Source organism: Gracilinanus agilis, chromosome 2 (genome assembly GCF_016433145.1).
Source record: "Gracilinanus agilis isolate LMUSP501 chromosome 2, AgileGrace, whole genome shotgun sequence".
In the NCBI taxonomy this organism is placed as follows: domain Eukaryota; kingdom Metazoa; phylum Chordata; class Mammalia; order Didelphimorphia; family Didelphidae; genus Gracilinanus; species Gracilinanus agilis.
Genome location: NC_058131.1, coordinates 573,852,339 through 573,869,154, shown reverse-complemented (window position 1 = coordinate 573,869,154; position 16,816 = coordinate 573,852,339). Strand labels below are relative to the sequence as shown.

At 44.0% G+C, this 16,816-nt stretch overlaps 1 protein-coding gene across 1 annotated transcript in view; it reads left to right on the top strand.

Moving 5' to 3' along the window:
• The first annotated feature begins 306 nt into the window (after positions 1 to 306).
• PLEKHO2 (pleckstrin homology domain containing O2) overlaps positions 307 to 16,816 on the top strand; it is a 34,039-nt gene continuing 17,529 nt past the window's right edge. Inside the window, exons 1-2 of the mRNA XM_044660122.1 lie at positions 307 to 501; positions 7,182 to 7,298. Of these exons, the coding sequence (XP_044516057.1) occupies positions 307 to 501; positions 7,182 to 7,298 (312 nt within the window). The remainder of the gene's footprint in view (positions 502 to 7,181; positions 7,299 to 16,816) is intronic.

Here is a 16,816-nt window from a genome sequence, read left to right as displayed (position 1 = left end):
AATTTTCATCTAGCATCCTCCAGATTTTGACACCTCCCCTCTTCCCCACACAAACTCACACTGGGTATACACAGTCATGCAAACTTGAGAGTCTAAGTCGTCAGCTAAGATGGGTGTAAAATTTAAAATCCTGAAATGCTTAGTAGAAGCTGCTGGGAGAAAGTTCTTGGTGTAAAAATGGTGGCCATCCTGATTTCAATAGAGTTCATGTTATAGCCTTGACCGTGTCTTTATGGTGACTGTCCTCTCATGATACTTGAGAGCCAGTGGTTGGAGGTTAGGGAGGTTCCCTCCCACTTGGCTTCCATGAGTCTCTTCCTCATGTGGGTGTGTTTATTGCTATCATTTCAGGGCATGAAGGAGAGTGGTGAGAAACTTCGGTGTGCCCAGATGGCAGATAAGGCTGGATGGATCAAAAAGAGCAGTGGGGGCCTCCTGGGACTTTGGAAAGACCGCTATCTCCTCCTCTGCAAGGCACAACTTCTTGTCTACGAGAATGAGGTGAGGACCCCTTCCAAGATGTAACTCTAATACACTTGGTGAGCAGAACTGGGGAGGGTCAGGGTGGAGTGGCAGATTGGAGGATGATAGGTAGAAGATGGGAAAGTTGTTTATCCTAAAAACCATGAAAGAAATGGAAAGGCAGTAGAATTTGGTGGAGGGTAGAGAGTAGGAGTAAGAACCATGTGGCACAGTGGGTAGAGAGCTGAACTTGAGACAGGAAAAACTGAGTCCAAATCCTGCCTCATAACTTTTCTTTTTTAAACCTTTACCTTCTCTCTTGGAATTGATATAAGTATTGATTCCAAGGGAGAAGAGTGGTAAAGGCCAAACAATTGGAATAGGAGCAGTGGGAGGAAATGCTCCTGCTTCCAGATGTATCAGACACTGCTCTTCCCATTGCCGAATTTGGCTTCTTAAAATATGACATATGTTACGATTAAAATAATATCAATATTTATTATTATAATATTTATTATGGGGTGACAACCTTGTTTTATGACATCCCCCCCAAAGCACCCCTGGATCACCCTATATAGCAGGGGTCTGCAATGTATGGCTCTCGAGTCATATCTGGCTCTTTTGAGGGCCAGATATGGCTCTTTCTGCAGGAGCCATAAAGTCAATTTTTTTCAGGCGCTGTTATAGGAGCGTGCACTGTTACAGGAGCGTACACTGTGAGCACTGTACGGCTCTCACAAAATTATATTTTTAAAAATGTGGCATTTATGGCTCTCACCCTTGCTATGTAGGATTAGTTGGTTTGTCCTAAGACTGAACAATAAACCCATAAGTACTCATTGATCACCCTGGTTACTTGATTAGCAGATATAATCGAATTTTAAGTACTCTTTTTGTCCTCTAATTTTCTTTCATTATATCTAGGCCTGGCTTCATGCTCTTTTTAAAAAAATTTTTATTTAAAAAATATTTTTTTTCATGTTTCCATGATTCATTTTCTCTCCCTCCGTCTTCCCTCCCCCTCCAGAGCTGACAAGCAATTCCTCTGGGTCGTATGAATGTTATCACTTGATGCCCATTTCCATATTATTCATTTTTGCAATAGGGCAATCTTTTAAAACCAAAATCCCAAATCATATACCCCTGGCTACATAATCTTTCCCTAGCCTCTATGTAAGCCAATCAGTTGTCCTTTATTTCATATATTCCCTAAGGTATAAATATAACCCCAAGTTCTTTAGTTTGATGGAAATTCCCATTAATGATATCTTTTCCAGAGACAGTGTTCTCAGAGTCTCAGAGCCTGGCTCTTTGTAGTGTGTGGAGTGGCCATAAGAGCATTGATTCTCTTGTGCTGATTAAAGATGTGTTGTATTTAAAAAAAAAAAAAAAGATGTGTTGTATTATAACTGCTTTGGTGGTTCTGTGTTTTTTCAGGTTGACAGGGGTTAAGTGACTTGCCCAAGGTCACACAAATTTGAACCCAGGTCCTTCTGAGTCCAGAGTTGGCACTCTATACACTAAGCCACCTTTCTAACTGTCCCTCTGCCTTGTAACTGACTAGCAGTGTGACCTTGAGGCAAGTCATTTAACCTTCTTTAGCTCTCAATTTCCTCATCTGTAAAATAGGGATAATAATGGGGAGGCATCTCATCTTCCACCTGCCAGAGTTCCAACATGGGAACTTGGGGAAGCAGGAGCAGTGGGTGAGAATGTAGATACACCTCCAGATGTATCAGACACTGCTACTGTTAGTATCTCACTCCTAGAGCCTTTGTGAGAAACAAATGTGATAATATGTATAAAGTGATTTGTAAATCTTTTTTTTTTTTTTAATCCTTACCTTCTGTCTTAAAATCAATACCTAGGCAGAAAAGCCGTAACAACTAGGCAATTAGGGTTAAATGACTTTCCCAGGGTCACAAAGTTAGGAAGTAATTTGAACTCAGATCCACTGAGCCATTTAGCTGCCCCTTGAAGTACATCTATGAATGCTATCATTAGTTCTGTATCTAGCTTTATGACCTTGGGTAAGTCACTTACTTCCTCTGAGCTTTGTTTTCTTCATCTTCAAAACAGAAGTAATAATACCTGGTGTTCCTCCCTTCCAAAGTTATTTAGAGTAACTAAAGAAGGAGATAACAGATAGGAAAAGTCCCTTATAAATGCAGGAGAGTATTCATTAGCATTAGCATCATCATTATTTTATTGTTAATAAAAATAATGATTAAGGCAGTTATCACAGTGGTCTTAGAAATAAACTGAGGTTTAATTCAGCCAAAGAAACTTGTCTGTAGTTGTTCCTGGGCCCCACCCTGGAATAGCATTCAGTCATATTGTTTTCATTCCCACCACTTCCTAGAGAGCTCAGCCTCCTGTTTCCTGTACAATGTCAGACACTTTATCTATTCTGCTGTTGGCTTAGCAACATGCTGTGTGGACATGATGACCCTGAAGGAAGAGGCTTGGACCAGATCAGTTTCCAAAGGCTTTACACTGCCTCCTTCTCTGATGCTTAGGGAAGTGGGGACAGTTTTCTGTTGATGTAGATCACCGTTTCCCAGACTGTGAATTGGCTGGATACTTTGGTATCAGGGTAGAAATAGCTGGAACCACAGTGAAAAGAGCAGTGGGCGCGACTGGCCAGTTGGTGAAGGCGTGTGGGCATATGTTTAGGAATATCCATCATAATTCCTCATTGATCAAGCATTCTCTGAGAATGAAGGGCATCATGTAATTAAACATTTCATATTAAATTAAATTCATAGAACATTATTAATGAATACAAAAGTGAATGAGGCGTGGTCCTGATTAGAAAAGCTTATAGTCTTCTGAGAGAGATGATAAGGTCACTAGCAACTATAATTCTAGATAGAATGTGATAAGTGCATAGGAGAGATGCAGACAGTGCTGTGAGAAGCCTCAGGATGCAGAGATTATATACTGTTAAAAAAAAATTCCAGAACAACTAGGTGGTTCCATGGAGAGGGAGTCAGGCCTAGAGATGGGAGATCCTGGTTTCCAATGTGGCTTCAGACACTTCCTAGCTGGATGACCCTGGGCAAGTCACTTAACCCCCATTGCCTCTTTTGCCTTGGAACTAATACACAATGTTGATTCTAAGATGGAAGGTAAGGGCTTAAAAGAAAAACAGTTAAACAATTCTTTTGCTCTAACAATTTTGAATGGAAGTCTTATAAAATATGTTACTTTATTAAATAGAGAATACTAAACAGAACTTAACCTTTTCTTGATGACTCAGGGTCATCCTTAACAAACATTCATTATTGTATTGTACAGTAATACACTTCTGTGTTCTCTTAGTTTTTCTATCTCTCTTCAGTATCAGGCTGTCAGCTGTCACTTCTGCTGTCATTGTGCCTGCCTCTAATAGCACCAGCCCCTACTCTCTTCCCTTTGCAGCTCCTAATCTTTTATGACTCGAGAAACTAGATTATTGAGTTTGTTAGTACTATTAGGTAAGTAAGGGTCAAAACTCTCTGGGAGGTCTTAAGGATTAAGGTCCAAGATTTTAGTGGAAGAACTATGTAACAGCTCTTTCAGGGGCCAAAGGACCGAGGCTATCTGTTTAACCTCTGGATAAATGAGATGTACATGGTCTTACATGCCCGTGCACATGTTTGAGGGTGAAATTGGATGAATATATCAGAGAATAGCTGGTTTGAGGAGCAGAGAGGCAGAAGACTTCCCTTCTCTAGAGTGCCCCAGTATGTCTCAACAAGTTCACAAATGTGTCACCAACTAAAAAAAGGTTGAGAAGCACAAATTTAGATTCCTCTCCAAAGGTGCTGCCTTTTGCAGGGCATCTTATCCTCCACCTGCCAGAGTCCAACTTGGAGAGCATAGAGTGTTGGGGAAGCAGGAGCAGTGGGTGAGAATGCAGACACACCTCCAGATGTATCAGAAACGGCTGCTGTTCCCATTGCCAAATTTGGATGTGCTTGAGCTGGAAACATGGATGTGTGGTGGTATTTTTATAAAGAAATGGTCTTGTCACAGCTCATTCCCAGTTGCTGTGGGGATGAGTGACAGCCCAACAGCTGTTGGACTGTCAGACTCTGTCAGGCCTGCCCTTGGCCACATCTGGTGGGGGCCTAACCATACTAAGCTGAAAAATGGAGAACATTTCGTTTACCTATTGCTTTATCCTGACCTGATTTTAAGAAGAGGAGAGAAAAATCCATTTTTTTTTTTTTTTTAAGAATCACAATTTGAAAATCAACCACAATTTCAAGAACTTAACACTTTGGGGAAGAGGAGGATAATGGGGAATTTGGCCATGGGGCAGGAATTAAGAAATGTCTCTTAACTCAGTTCTTCCCCTCCCTTTTTATTGAGACAAGGACCAGGGATCCTAAAGAATGCCTCTGGCTCTCTCTCCCTTGCTGTCAGAGAAGCTGATATTCCAAAGATGCTTCTCCTAATGCTTTGGGTTTGTTGTCTGAGGGGGTAGTTTTTCTGAGCTGTAGAAGGTCAGGAATGATTCAGCAGTTTGAGCTGAGATGAAGCTCAGAATGTCCAGAAATTCTCGCCCAGCTGGGGTGGGTACAGGCAGGCAGCTGGTAGCTGGTTGGGCATTCAGGAGTAACATCCCTTGGCAAGGGCAGCAGCAGAGATCTGGCCGTACTTCCTCTAACCCCCAACTTTGGCTATAATTTACTAACATGTGTATCTTGGGGCGGGGGTGGGAGGGTTCTGTGTTTGTATTTTTCCAGCCAGGCTGCCTCTGTAGCTTATCTTAGAAACTGCTTTGGGCCTTCAGTTCTTGCTACAACTGGGGTTCCCTCCCATCTCTACCAGGATCCACCTCATCAGAGTTCACAGGGAAGCCCCATAGGTGCCTTATTCTGCCAGTCAGTCCTCACATATTGCTTAATCAGAATTTAGAAGGCAGTGTTGTAGGGCAGGATAGAACTAGAAGACAGGAGCTTCAGACTGGAGTGCTGATTCTGACATGTACTATATTGGCTGGGTGACTCTGGCCAAGTCCCATTACTTGTTTGGGCCTCAGTTTCCTCATCTGGAAAATGGGAATATTAATCTTCCTGTGGACAAAAACCCTTCAATGTTTGTCTACACTTGAACCATCTCCCTGATGGGAATGTTGTTAGGAAAGCACTTTGTAAACCACAATGTGCTGCTTTCCTGTAGATGCCAAAAAAAGAAATGCATCATGGGGAGACTGGGGTGGGGTGTCTGGGAAGGCTTTCTAGAGAGGGGTTGGGGGAACTTGAGCTAGGTCATGAAGGACAGGACTGTATTCAGATAGGTGGAGGAGACCCAAGAATGGGGGATGCAGATAGGAAGCCCAAATTTGGAACCGATGGTGATATAGGACAGGTGTAGTACAGGTTACTTGTGCCAACAGCATTCTTAGAGACGGAAGAACCAGCTTTTTAGATCCACAAAGTGGCTCAAATTTACATGAATTAATATAAAGTATTAGTGCATCTCCTGGGTGATGCCCTACAGGTGACAACTTCATCTTCAATCCTTTGTGCAGGTTAGTAAGATCCAGAACCGTCATGGCCCTTTGCTGTTTCCTGCTGCCTCTCTGTGGTACCCAGGCTCAGCCACTGGGCTCTGGCACAGAGGCTGCCTCTTTTAGGGTGCCCCGGTTACTAAAGGATTCAGCCCCAGGCTCAGTGTGTTCCCGGCCAGACCAGGCTTCTGCTACTTCAGAACTCCCTCCTGGAAGAGAAAGCCACACCCAGGAAGAATGCTTTAACTTAGTCACACCCAGGGGATAAACCAATTAACTGGGGGGTGGGGGAAGAGAAAAAAAAAAAAAAAGATTAAATTTACTGCTCCTGGACCTCTCCTGGACCTCGGAAACCTCCCTCTTGTATGTGTTGAGGGTGGAGGGGAGCCACCCTGAAGCAGTGAAACGTGCTTAGAGGGGACTGTGCAAATGAAGCCTGCGGGGAGATTGGGCACCCCATGTTGGCTCTGATGCTTTGTTTAGTCAGAGGGGATGCAGGGAGATGTGTGGCTACTCAGGGTAGAGCTCGCCATTGGTGACACTTTTGTGGGAGAAATGTTCTCAGGATTCCCACAGAAGATTCATCATTGCATTATCTTCAGAACTGCTAGTCTTTGCCCCAGTGACCAAGAGGCATGAGGAGGGGATTTCTCAAGGGAGAATCCTTTTGATTAATTGATTGAATATTAGCTTCTTAAGGGCAGAACAAAAAGATTTCTGGTCTTTTTTGTCTTTGTATCCCCTTATGCCTAGTATAGTGCCTGGTACATCCTTGGCACTTAGTAAATGCTTATTGTTAGTTGATTGATTAATGGAGCTACTTACTAACTGACTTATGTGATCTTCTGTCAGGTAGGTGGCTCAATGGATAGTGAGCTAGGTCTTGGGGTTCAAATCCGGCTTTGGATACTTCCTAGCTATATGGCCCTGGGCAAGTCACTTAACCCCAGTTACCTAGTCCTTACCACTCTTCTGCCTTGGAACTGATTCTTAGTATGGATTGATTGTAAGATTGAAAGTAAAGGGTTAAAAAAAAAAAAAGTAAGATTTTAGAACTTTCCTTCCCCTTCCCCTTACATATTAATACCCTAGGGATGACTACAGGTCTTCCTAAGCTCTAGCCCTGGCTCTGTGTGTGTGTGTGTTTGGGACTAAGGTAAGGTGGAATTTCATCCTCTAATTAACCTAGTGATCAACTTTCTTTCTTCCCCCCCAGGATGAGCAGAAGTGCATAGAGACTGTAGAACTGGGCAGCTATGAGAAATGCCAAGACTTGCGAGCTCTCTTAAAGAAGAAGCATCGGTTCATTTTGCTTCGATCTCCTGGGAACAAGGTAAGAAAATGCCTCCTCTGTTCCCTTCCTTAAACTCTCTGCACTGTCTATCCCAAGTCTTCATAATTTTTTCAATTGACCGGTATTTATTTATACATCAGTATAGGGCACTCTGGGGAAGGGATTCCCTTCACTAGTATAGATTGGCACCTTCTTGTCAACTCAGTCTTAGCGTGTAACTGGGGAGAGATCCTGTGCTTAGCTAGGGTCATGCGGTCATCACATAGAACAGGCAGGACTGTTGAGATCTGTTCTATCATAATAACTTTCCCTTTTATCATTTTTTTGTTCCAATTACATGTGGAAATAATTTTCAGCAATTGTTTTTTTGACATTTTATGATCCAAATTCTCTCTCTCCCTTCCTCCTTCCCTAGACAGTAAATAATCTGGTATAGTTTATACCAATATTACAATTGCAATCAAAAACATTTTTAAAGAAAATTGTAATCATAACCTACATCTTATTATTATTCGTAATAGTAACTTACATAACTGTTTTAAAGTTTACAAAGCTCTATCACAGCAATCCTGTGCTATGGGTGATAATAGCTAATATTTATATAGTGCTTTCACGATTACAAATTGCTTTCTTGCCCAGGGTCCCTTATCTAGCAAGTGTAATATGACCAGTACACAAACACTGGGTACTCCTGACTGCAGGGCCACTTTCGCAGGGGCTTCTGGAGTCTAAGAACAGGCTCAGTGACTGTAAGGGAAATTTTCTTGCTTCAGAATCTTAGAATCCCCAAGCAGGTACTATTGTATGCTGAGTTTTGCTACTGTTAAGGCAACTTTTGTATTTGTTTTCTTTTAAGTAATTTGCTTATTGTAATTCATTTTTTCCCCTAATTCCTTAGTGTGAGGTAGTGATGGAGAGGGATAGATAAGGTTTAGATAAGAACTGTTTATTATAACCCAAAGTTATAGGTGGAAAGCTTTGAATTACCTTAGCCAATAGGAATTCTGGAAGCTGGACTCATGGAAAATTGGTTTCCTCCAAATAAACCCTCTACCTGGATGCCAACGGACTTCTCCACGAAATCCCGACCCTCCAGGGAGAATCTCTCAGAGGAAAAACCCTCCTTTAGCTTGATGGGAATTGTAGGCAGAGAGACAAAACCTTCCTCCAGCTTGGTCAAAATCCAAGAAGGAAGTTTCGTTATTTCCAGTCATAGACCCACAATTTCTTTCTACCCAGAATCCTTTCCAAGGGCTTCTCTCAAAATTCCCTTCTTTCAACTAACCCTAGAAAAGCAGACTATCCCTAACTATATTCCTACACTATCATCTCATTCTGGAAGATAGTCCTAGATACCTGGGAGTTAGCTCTATAAAGGGAAAAGGGAAAAAGGAATAAGCATTTATATAGGTCCTATTATGTGCCAGGCGCTTTTACTTTTTAAACCCTTGCCTTCTGTCTTAGAATCAATACTGTGTATTGGTTCTATAGCAAAAGAGTGGTAAGGGCTAGGCCATGGGGGTAAGTGACTTGTCCAGGGTCATACATGTAGGGAGTGTCTAAAGTCAGATTTAAACCCAGGACCTCCCATCTCCAGGGCTGGCTCTCTAGCCACTGAGCTACGTAGCTGTCTGCCCTGTGCTAAGCGCTTTTTGACAGATATTATCTCATTCGGTATAAGCTCTGTGACCCTGCACAATGTTCACTGTATTTTGCAAATAGAGGCATGTAGTCTGACAAAGGGGCATCTTGGTGGTGCAGTGGGTAGAGCACAGGACCTGGAGTCAGGAAGACGCAAGTTCAAATCTGGCCTCAGAAGCTGACCAGCTATGTGACCCTGAGCACTTCACTTTACTTGCCTCAGATCCTCATCTGTAAAATGGGGACGCATTGGAGAAGGAAATGGCAACCACTCCAGTATCTGTCCCAAGAAAATCCCACGGATTTGGGTTATAGAGAGTCGGACATGATTGAACATGAAAAACAAAAGTCTGACAAAACTGTATTATTTTGACAGATTTGACAGTATTAACGGATAAAAACTGTATTGGAAAACTGTATTATCATAGTATTGATATGATTAAACTGTAACCATGTTACTATTTAGGAAAACAACCTAACAGGTAGTGTCCTAAGGTGGGTGACATCTCGGTGTGATCCTCCCGACTGGCTCTCAGAGTAGCTCCTTCACGTCTTCTTAGCCTCACTTTGCAAATGAGCGGATGGAGGCTTGGAAAAGGCTGAGGAAAGCCTTGGCCCAAGCTCTCCTAGCGGGTGACCCTATAAGGTGAAAGGCGGAATTTGAACCCCCGTCACTCCTGACTCCTTTCTACCACCCCAAGTTGCTTCTTGAGCCATAAGGCGCATTTTCTTTTCCTAAAACTGGGACTGTTGTGGAAAATGCCCACTGCTCAGCGCCTGTGCCTAGCTCAGGACCATGGACCCTCTACAGAGCCGTGTCCGTCCGTCCGTCTGTCCGCAGGGCAGCGCTTCTGTCCCCCACAGCCAGGAGCTGAGGCTAAAAAGCTGGCAGGTTGGACCAGGCTAGCACCCCACCCCCACCTCTCCATTAATTAGAATCCACAGTGGTCTGGCTGAGCTGCCTGCCACAGGTGGGTCCTTTTAATAATTTTCTCTTGGACATCTCCCCGGCTGATTATTGATGGGAGATGCATTTAAAGCTCTTTGTGTATTGACCAAACGCATCTTTAGCAGAGCCTCCCCCGGTTTTTTTTTTTTTTTTTTTTTTTTTTTTTTTTTTTTTTTTTTTTTGCCAGGAGACAGGCTGTACCCAGGCTGTATCTCTACGCTTCCCTTTGGTGGGTCCCTGGTCAGTGAAACCTGTCCCTGAGTGAACCCCAGTGGGCCCCGCTCCACAGTCTGCCGCAGCGGGTGTAGAATCTGACGGGGGCTGTTTTTGCTTATATTTGAGACTGCCACGAGGGAAATGGGAACTTGGGAGCTGAATTGCTTTGAGCTCTGGAGAGCTGGTGGTTGGGGAATGACCGAGGAATAGATTGGCCACCCCCTGGATTTAGGTGCCCGTAGCATTTGCCCAGGGTGGCCTTCCTGTTCCGTCCCCATCCCTATCTTCTCCCCTCAGCCTTCTCCCGCCCCCCAGCCTCCCAGATCCTCTCCTTAAGGGATGTCCTCATAGAGAGGGCTTTGGAAACGCCCTAGAAGGAAGGCGGGGAGGGCAGCACCGGCCTCCTCTTTCTCCCCTAGTCCCTGGGCATGAGCTCAGGACTGACCTCCCTGAATTTCTAGGCACTCCCCATGCTGTTCTTTGCTGGGAGATCCCATCCCTCTGAAGAGCTCCACCCTCCCCACTTCCCTGATTTCATTTCTCTCTGAGCCCAAGGATGATTTCTTGCCAGAGAGATTCCTCTGTGGTCCCTCCTTCCCCCCAAAAAAAGGTTGGGGGGGAGAGGGTGACACATGAAGAGTTAGCTGTTTGTACCATTTTTCTTTGGCTGGGAGTCTGTAGTGGGTGTTGACACACAGCATACTTTCACAGATGTTGAGACAGAGTTCAGATGCCGTTCTCTCCCCCCCCCCCCCCCTTCCATTTGCAGCTGTGTGGTATGCCTGTTACCCACCCAGCATTTTCCATTTGTGATATGCAGCAGGCATAAATGTGTGAGGCTGAATCAGAGACTCCCTTTGCAAACTCGTTTTTCTAGGCCCCCCCCACCCCCCATCCAGAGGTCATCCTGTGCCTCCCACAACCTCCACGGAGGATTTCTCCACCTCGGCCCAAGATACTCCTCCACCGCTCCTTTCTTTCTTGGTACCTGATCATACTTGTTGTACCTTATGCACTGCAGGCTTTGTATTTTCAGGTATTAGTTCATTAACCCTCATCTTCCCAGAGAGGGATGGGTTTTGACTCAAGGGATGAAGTTGGAATGGAAAGTCTAGGAGGAAGGACTGCTGGGTTGTTTCAGTGGATTGAGAGCCAGGCCTAGAGACAGGTGGTCCTGGGTTCAATTTGGTCTTAGATACTTCCTAGCTGTGTGACCCTGGGTAAGTCACTTAACTCCCATTGGCTAGTCCTTACTGCTCTTCTGATGTGGAACCAATACATAGTATTGATTCTAAGAAGGAAGATAGAGGTTTAAAAAAAAAATCTGGGAGGCAGTAGAGAGATTTGAGGGTCGAATGGAACCCTGGGGTCATTCTGGGAGATCTAGTGCATTTCTTCTTGTTGCTCCAGAGGAGGATGGATGAATCAGAGCAAGGACTGGGGCAGTGAGGTCAGTCACTCTGGAAACCTTTATTAAGCTCCTAGTATATACCAGGAACTTTGCCGTCCAGGAGCTCACAATCTAGAAATCCAAGTGAATAGCAATGGATCTGGAATCAGGAAGATCTGAGTTCAATATGGTCTCAGATACTTATCAGCTATGTGACTCTGGGTAAGTCACTTGACTTTGCCTCAGTTACTTCATCTGCAAAATGGGGATATCATCATCTGCCTTCTAGGGTTATTGTAAGGATAAAATGAGATAATTATTTTTAAAGCACTTTGAAAACCTTAAAACTCTCTATAATTGTTAGCTATTATTATTATTGTAAGTATTGACTTTTCAGAGTAATAGAAGTTAATGGGACTGGGACAGAGGTTGCTACTGAGACCAGGTTTGAGCCTTTCAACAATAGTTGTTTAATTTTTGCTCCCTGATGGAAAAGGGGTCAGACCCAGACTTTCTGAGTGTCTGTCGAGTGAGTTTCCTGTGGGAGAATGGATTTGCAGCTAATCCCACTTGAAGATTTAGGATCTATTGTTCTACTCCCAGATCTGGGTGTATGTGTGTGTGTGTCTGTGCATGCACATATGTGTGTATACATGCGTGTATGTGTTTATGTGGAGTGTCTTTGTGTCTCTCTCTGCCTTTGTATGACCCTGTATAAATCTGTCTGTGTAGATATGCTTTGGGGGTATATTGGGGAAATAGGGAGAGGGGGTGCTTTCCCAGAAGGCTTCCTGCCTCATTGGTGTGAGAGGGCAAGGTTCTGTCTTACCATGTTCTCTCTCTCATAAATCTCATAATAAACTGAACAAAAAGAAAACTTTTTCTGGATGATGCCTTTGTGTATCACTCACTGGTGTGGGCAATGGTTCAGGCTCTTTTTCATGACCCCCTCAGTTCAGATCTTCTCTAATTTCAGCCCCTTCTTCCCCTATACTCCTTGGAGCTCAGGTGACCCTGGGAGCCACTTGGAAGGGCTATGGGAATGAAGGGCTGGGAATCTAGCCTGAAGAGGAGAGGAAGAGGGAAAGCCACATCTCTAGGCATGTTTCAGGAACAACTGGAGGTCAGCTGGTTAGAGTAGTTCTTTTGGAGGACTCTGTGGGCTGCAGAGGGGAGCTGGGTACTATGTTGAAATTCTGGGTGACTCAGTTTCTGAGAAACATCCAAAATGGAGCTAGGGAGGACAGAAATGGAGAAGCTGTGGGAGCCCAGCTGGGAGTTCTTTTGCTCTTTTTTTCTGTCTCCTTGCCCAACTCTTTCCCTTCCCTCCTCTCCTTTCTTTCTCTCTCTGCCTCCTTTTTTGTATTTTTCTCTTCCTTTTCTTGTACTTTCTATTTCCCATTCTTTCTCTTTCTTATTTGTCCTTCCTTTCATTCTCTATCCTCTTTCTTTCTCCCTTCCCTTTTTTTGTTCCTTCCTCCTTTCTTGTCCTCCCCTCCTGTTTTCTTTTGCCAAATTCCTCTCTCTTCTTCCTTGTTGCTATCTCCCTCCTTTCTTTTCTTTCTTCCTCCCTTTCTCAATCTTCCTCTCTTCCTTCCCTCCTTTACCTCTTTTTCTTTTTCACTTAAAAAAAAAAAACCAACCCTTACCAAGTATAGGTGCCAAGACAGAAGAATAGTAAGAACGAGGCAATGGGGATTAAATGACTTATCCAGGGTCACATAGCTAGAAAGTGTCTGAGGTCAAATTTGAACCGAGGACATCCCGTCCCTGGTCCTGGCTTTCAAATTACTAAGCTACCAGGCTGCCCCCAATCTCTTTTTCTCTTATAAAGAATCCCTGAACTCTCCTTGCCATTTTAATGGGATGGAACTGGAAAAAGATGGGTAAGGGGAGATCATTTTGCTCTGTGGAGCTGCGGAGCCCAGAGGAGGTTCAATGTGATCAGAAGCCTGGTGTTTTTTTGTAGTAATGTAAGATTAAGGGGTAGGTGACCCCAAGGCTGGAGATGTTGAATGATCCAAGGACAGTGAGTATTTATAACTATATTGCTAAAATATCTGCAAACCCCAAATTCCAGGTGTCAGGTGACTTATGGGAACCGTATGTGAACTGCTCTCTCTTCAGAAGCATTATCTGAACTTTACTAGTGTCCTGTATGTCCAAAAGAAGGTCTCGTGATACTGGAGACTTCCCTCATGTGGTTGGCATCCTGCCCTTCAGAGGACAGGGCAGGGCATGAGGAGCTATGACTCATAACTCAGAAGAAGCCCTGCTAACATGGTGTTAGGGACCCCTTTGCCTATTTCTAGAACCTGGTTTTCAACAAATTCAATTTGACAGATATTCAACTGACAATTTCTTTGAACAGAGTAATGTTTTAGGTGATCAGGGGAGAATAAAATTTGGATTAGGCATGTTTCCTGCTCTCACAGAGTTTATAATCTAGCAGAGGGATGTGGTATAACCACAAATAAGAAATATAACAGCATAATGTAACAAAATAATACAACATAATATATAATAAAAAAAGCAAACAAAATACTGTGTGAAGTTCAAGGCAGAAAGGTCCCTATTAATTGAGGAAAAGAATCAGAGAAGGCTTCTTGGAGGAATATTGTGTGGGGCAATCCCATAGGGTTGAGGGCAACAAGAGGCTTTCCAGAAGTAGAGAGCAGTATGAGCAAAGAATGAAAAGCACAGAAAATATATAAGAACAGCATCTGGCTACAGTTTAACAGTGATGGGCAAACTACGGCTGGTGGGCCAGACGTGGCCCCCTGAAATGTTCTATACAGCAGCACATTATTCCTAATCTGATGAATACAATGAGTAGGATACAATATGATGAAACTTCGAAAGAGTTGCCTTAGAAACAGACTGACAGATGAACATTTCCTTTCCTTTGGCCCCCTCTTTAAAAAGTTTGCCCATCACTGGTTTAGTACATTTGAAAGAGTGGGGTGGCAGTGGTGGTAGTAGAGAGGGGGCAGCTAGATGGCACAGTGGATAGAACACTGAATAAATATTCATTTTCCTGAATTTAAATCTCATCTCAGACACTTATTAGCTCTGTGAGTCTGGGCAAGTCATTTAACCTTGTTTGCCTCAGTTTCCTCATCTGTAAAATGAGCTAGAGAAGGAAATGGCAAACCATTCCAATATTCCTGCCAAGAAAATCTCAAATGGGGAGCATAAAGAGTCCAACAGGACTAAAAATGATTGAACAAGTAGTAGATAAAGCTAAAAAGGTAAGGTAGCTTCAGAGTCCAGCTTCCTTAAGATCACACTTTATTTGATAGATAATAGGGAGCCATCAGAGGGTTTTGAGCGGATGAGTGTGACAAAGCCAGATCTGTACACGGGGAAAGGAAGGGAAGATGTAAAGAACTGTTTGGAAAGAGTAGAAGTAGTAAGTCTTATTAGGAAGCTATTAAAATAGTTCAGACGGGTGGTCATAAGAGTCTCTAGAAAGGTAGGATAAGGATAGTGGGCATCCTCAAACCCCTCCCCTACCCCCATCTGCCCCATCTGGTTGAGCTTCTGGGCACCCAGAGAATCTTTGAGTGGGAAATGACCTTAGAGGTCATCTAATCTAACCTCCTACCTTTTCCCTGGAGGTAAAAACAGGAATAACCTGCTCCTTCGAGTGAATGAGGAGAAGCCTGAGCTATGGGAGCTGATGGGTCACCTCAGTGCCTGTTGTCTTCTTGTAGTTCTGCCCATTGGCAAGAAGGGAAGGGAGAGGAGGCTGTGAAGCCTGAGGCATCGGCTGGGGCCACTCTACCCCTTTTCCTATCTGATTTCTTAGAGCAGGCTTGCCCCCCCACCACTTCCCCCAGAACTTGCAGTAAGAAAAGAGTTCTTGTTGGGGCTCTATGTGCCTGAAGGCAGGGGGGCCAGTCCAGTTCTCTGGAAAAGAGAGCCATTAGAGATGGCCTTCTTGTTCCTTCTTGTGCTCTCTCTGCCTGCAGTGGTTCATCACCGTCCCTCTCTCCCCTCTCTGTCCCAGACCGCCCCCGCCTCTAGCTCATCCACCAGTCTCCAGGATGTTTTCCATCTCCCTGTGTGTTCCCTTCATACTTCATAGGACTGGCTGTGTAGGTCACGTGGGCAACCCTGTCTAGTCCAGGGACCTTTTTACCCCCTTTAATTAAACAAACAAAAGCTCTAGTGTCTTGTATCCCCCCTCTCTTTGTGCCTCTCTGTGTCCCCACGCCCCTGACCCATGAGGTCATGCTCAGACACTGTCAGCCCAGGCTGTGGGACTAGTTTGGTGCTCAATTCTGGCCCTTGCTGTCTTGGCAGGCGCCCACTTAACCTTTCTCTCCCTCTTTCTTTTGCCTCTCTGTCCTTCCTTTTTCTCATTTCTCTTCCTTCCTCTCTTCTCTCCTTCTTTTCCTTCTGTTCTCCCTTCTCTCTTTTCTTGTTCTAGGACAGCGGCCTCTCTGGCCTGGATCCAGCTCATTCCAGCCCTTTTATTCATTTGGGGTAAAGAAAGAGGCCTGAAGTATGTCAGGGAAATCGAAACAGCTGAATGGAGAATTCTAAAATATGGCACCAGAGTAGGCCTTTCAAAAGCTTTAAAAAAAAAAAAAAGTCCCTGTGTGAAGCTCAGCCCATATTCGTAGGAGGAAGAGGCCATTGAACTCTAGCAGAGGGACCACCAGCCTGACCTGATGGTCATTTTATTGGCTAGATAAGTTTTGTTTTTGTTTTATTCTCGAAGGTGCAGACAGCTTCCTAAATGGTAGAGGTGCTGGGCAGGTTTTGGTTTTTTTTTTTTTCTTCAGGGGAAAACTCAGGAGACCTAGGGTTTAATCCCAGTTCTGCCACGAAGTGACAAGTCCTTGCAAATGTCTGGGCCACTGGTTCCCAGCTGGTTTACTTCATAGGGTTGTCATGAAGATCAGGTGAGATAATAGATATGAATGTACTTTGGAAAGGATAAAGTGTGGTATGATGTTATTAACTGGAATTACAGTCTTCCTCTGTCGCCTGAGGTTCCTGGGGAATAAGATGCTGCTTTCCAGAACTATTACTTCCCTCAGGGATGATGGGCAGAAAGGACCTTAACAGTAATGATGATGACGAGGAATTCTATGTCTAGGGAGTGAGAGAAGAGGTATGGCAGTGATTTGGCTCCCCAGCTCCTGGTCACTGGCATATTTTTGCTTTTCCCTCCCATTGGTAACCTGTGTGTTTCTCCTGCAATTCTAGTTTTCTCAAGCATATCTGAAAATGGGTTACCTCTCACTGACTCAAAATTGCTTAGTCCTACCCTTTCTTTTATACATAGAAGGAGCTCAAAGGTGAAGAGATCTGACCAAGGCACAAGTAACTAGTGGCTAAAATGGGAAA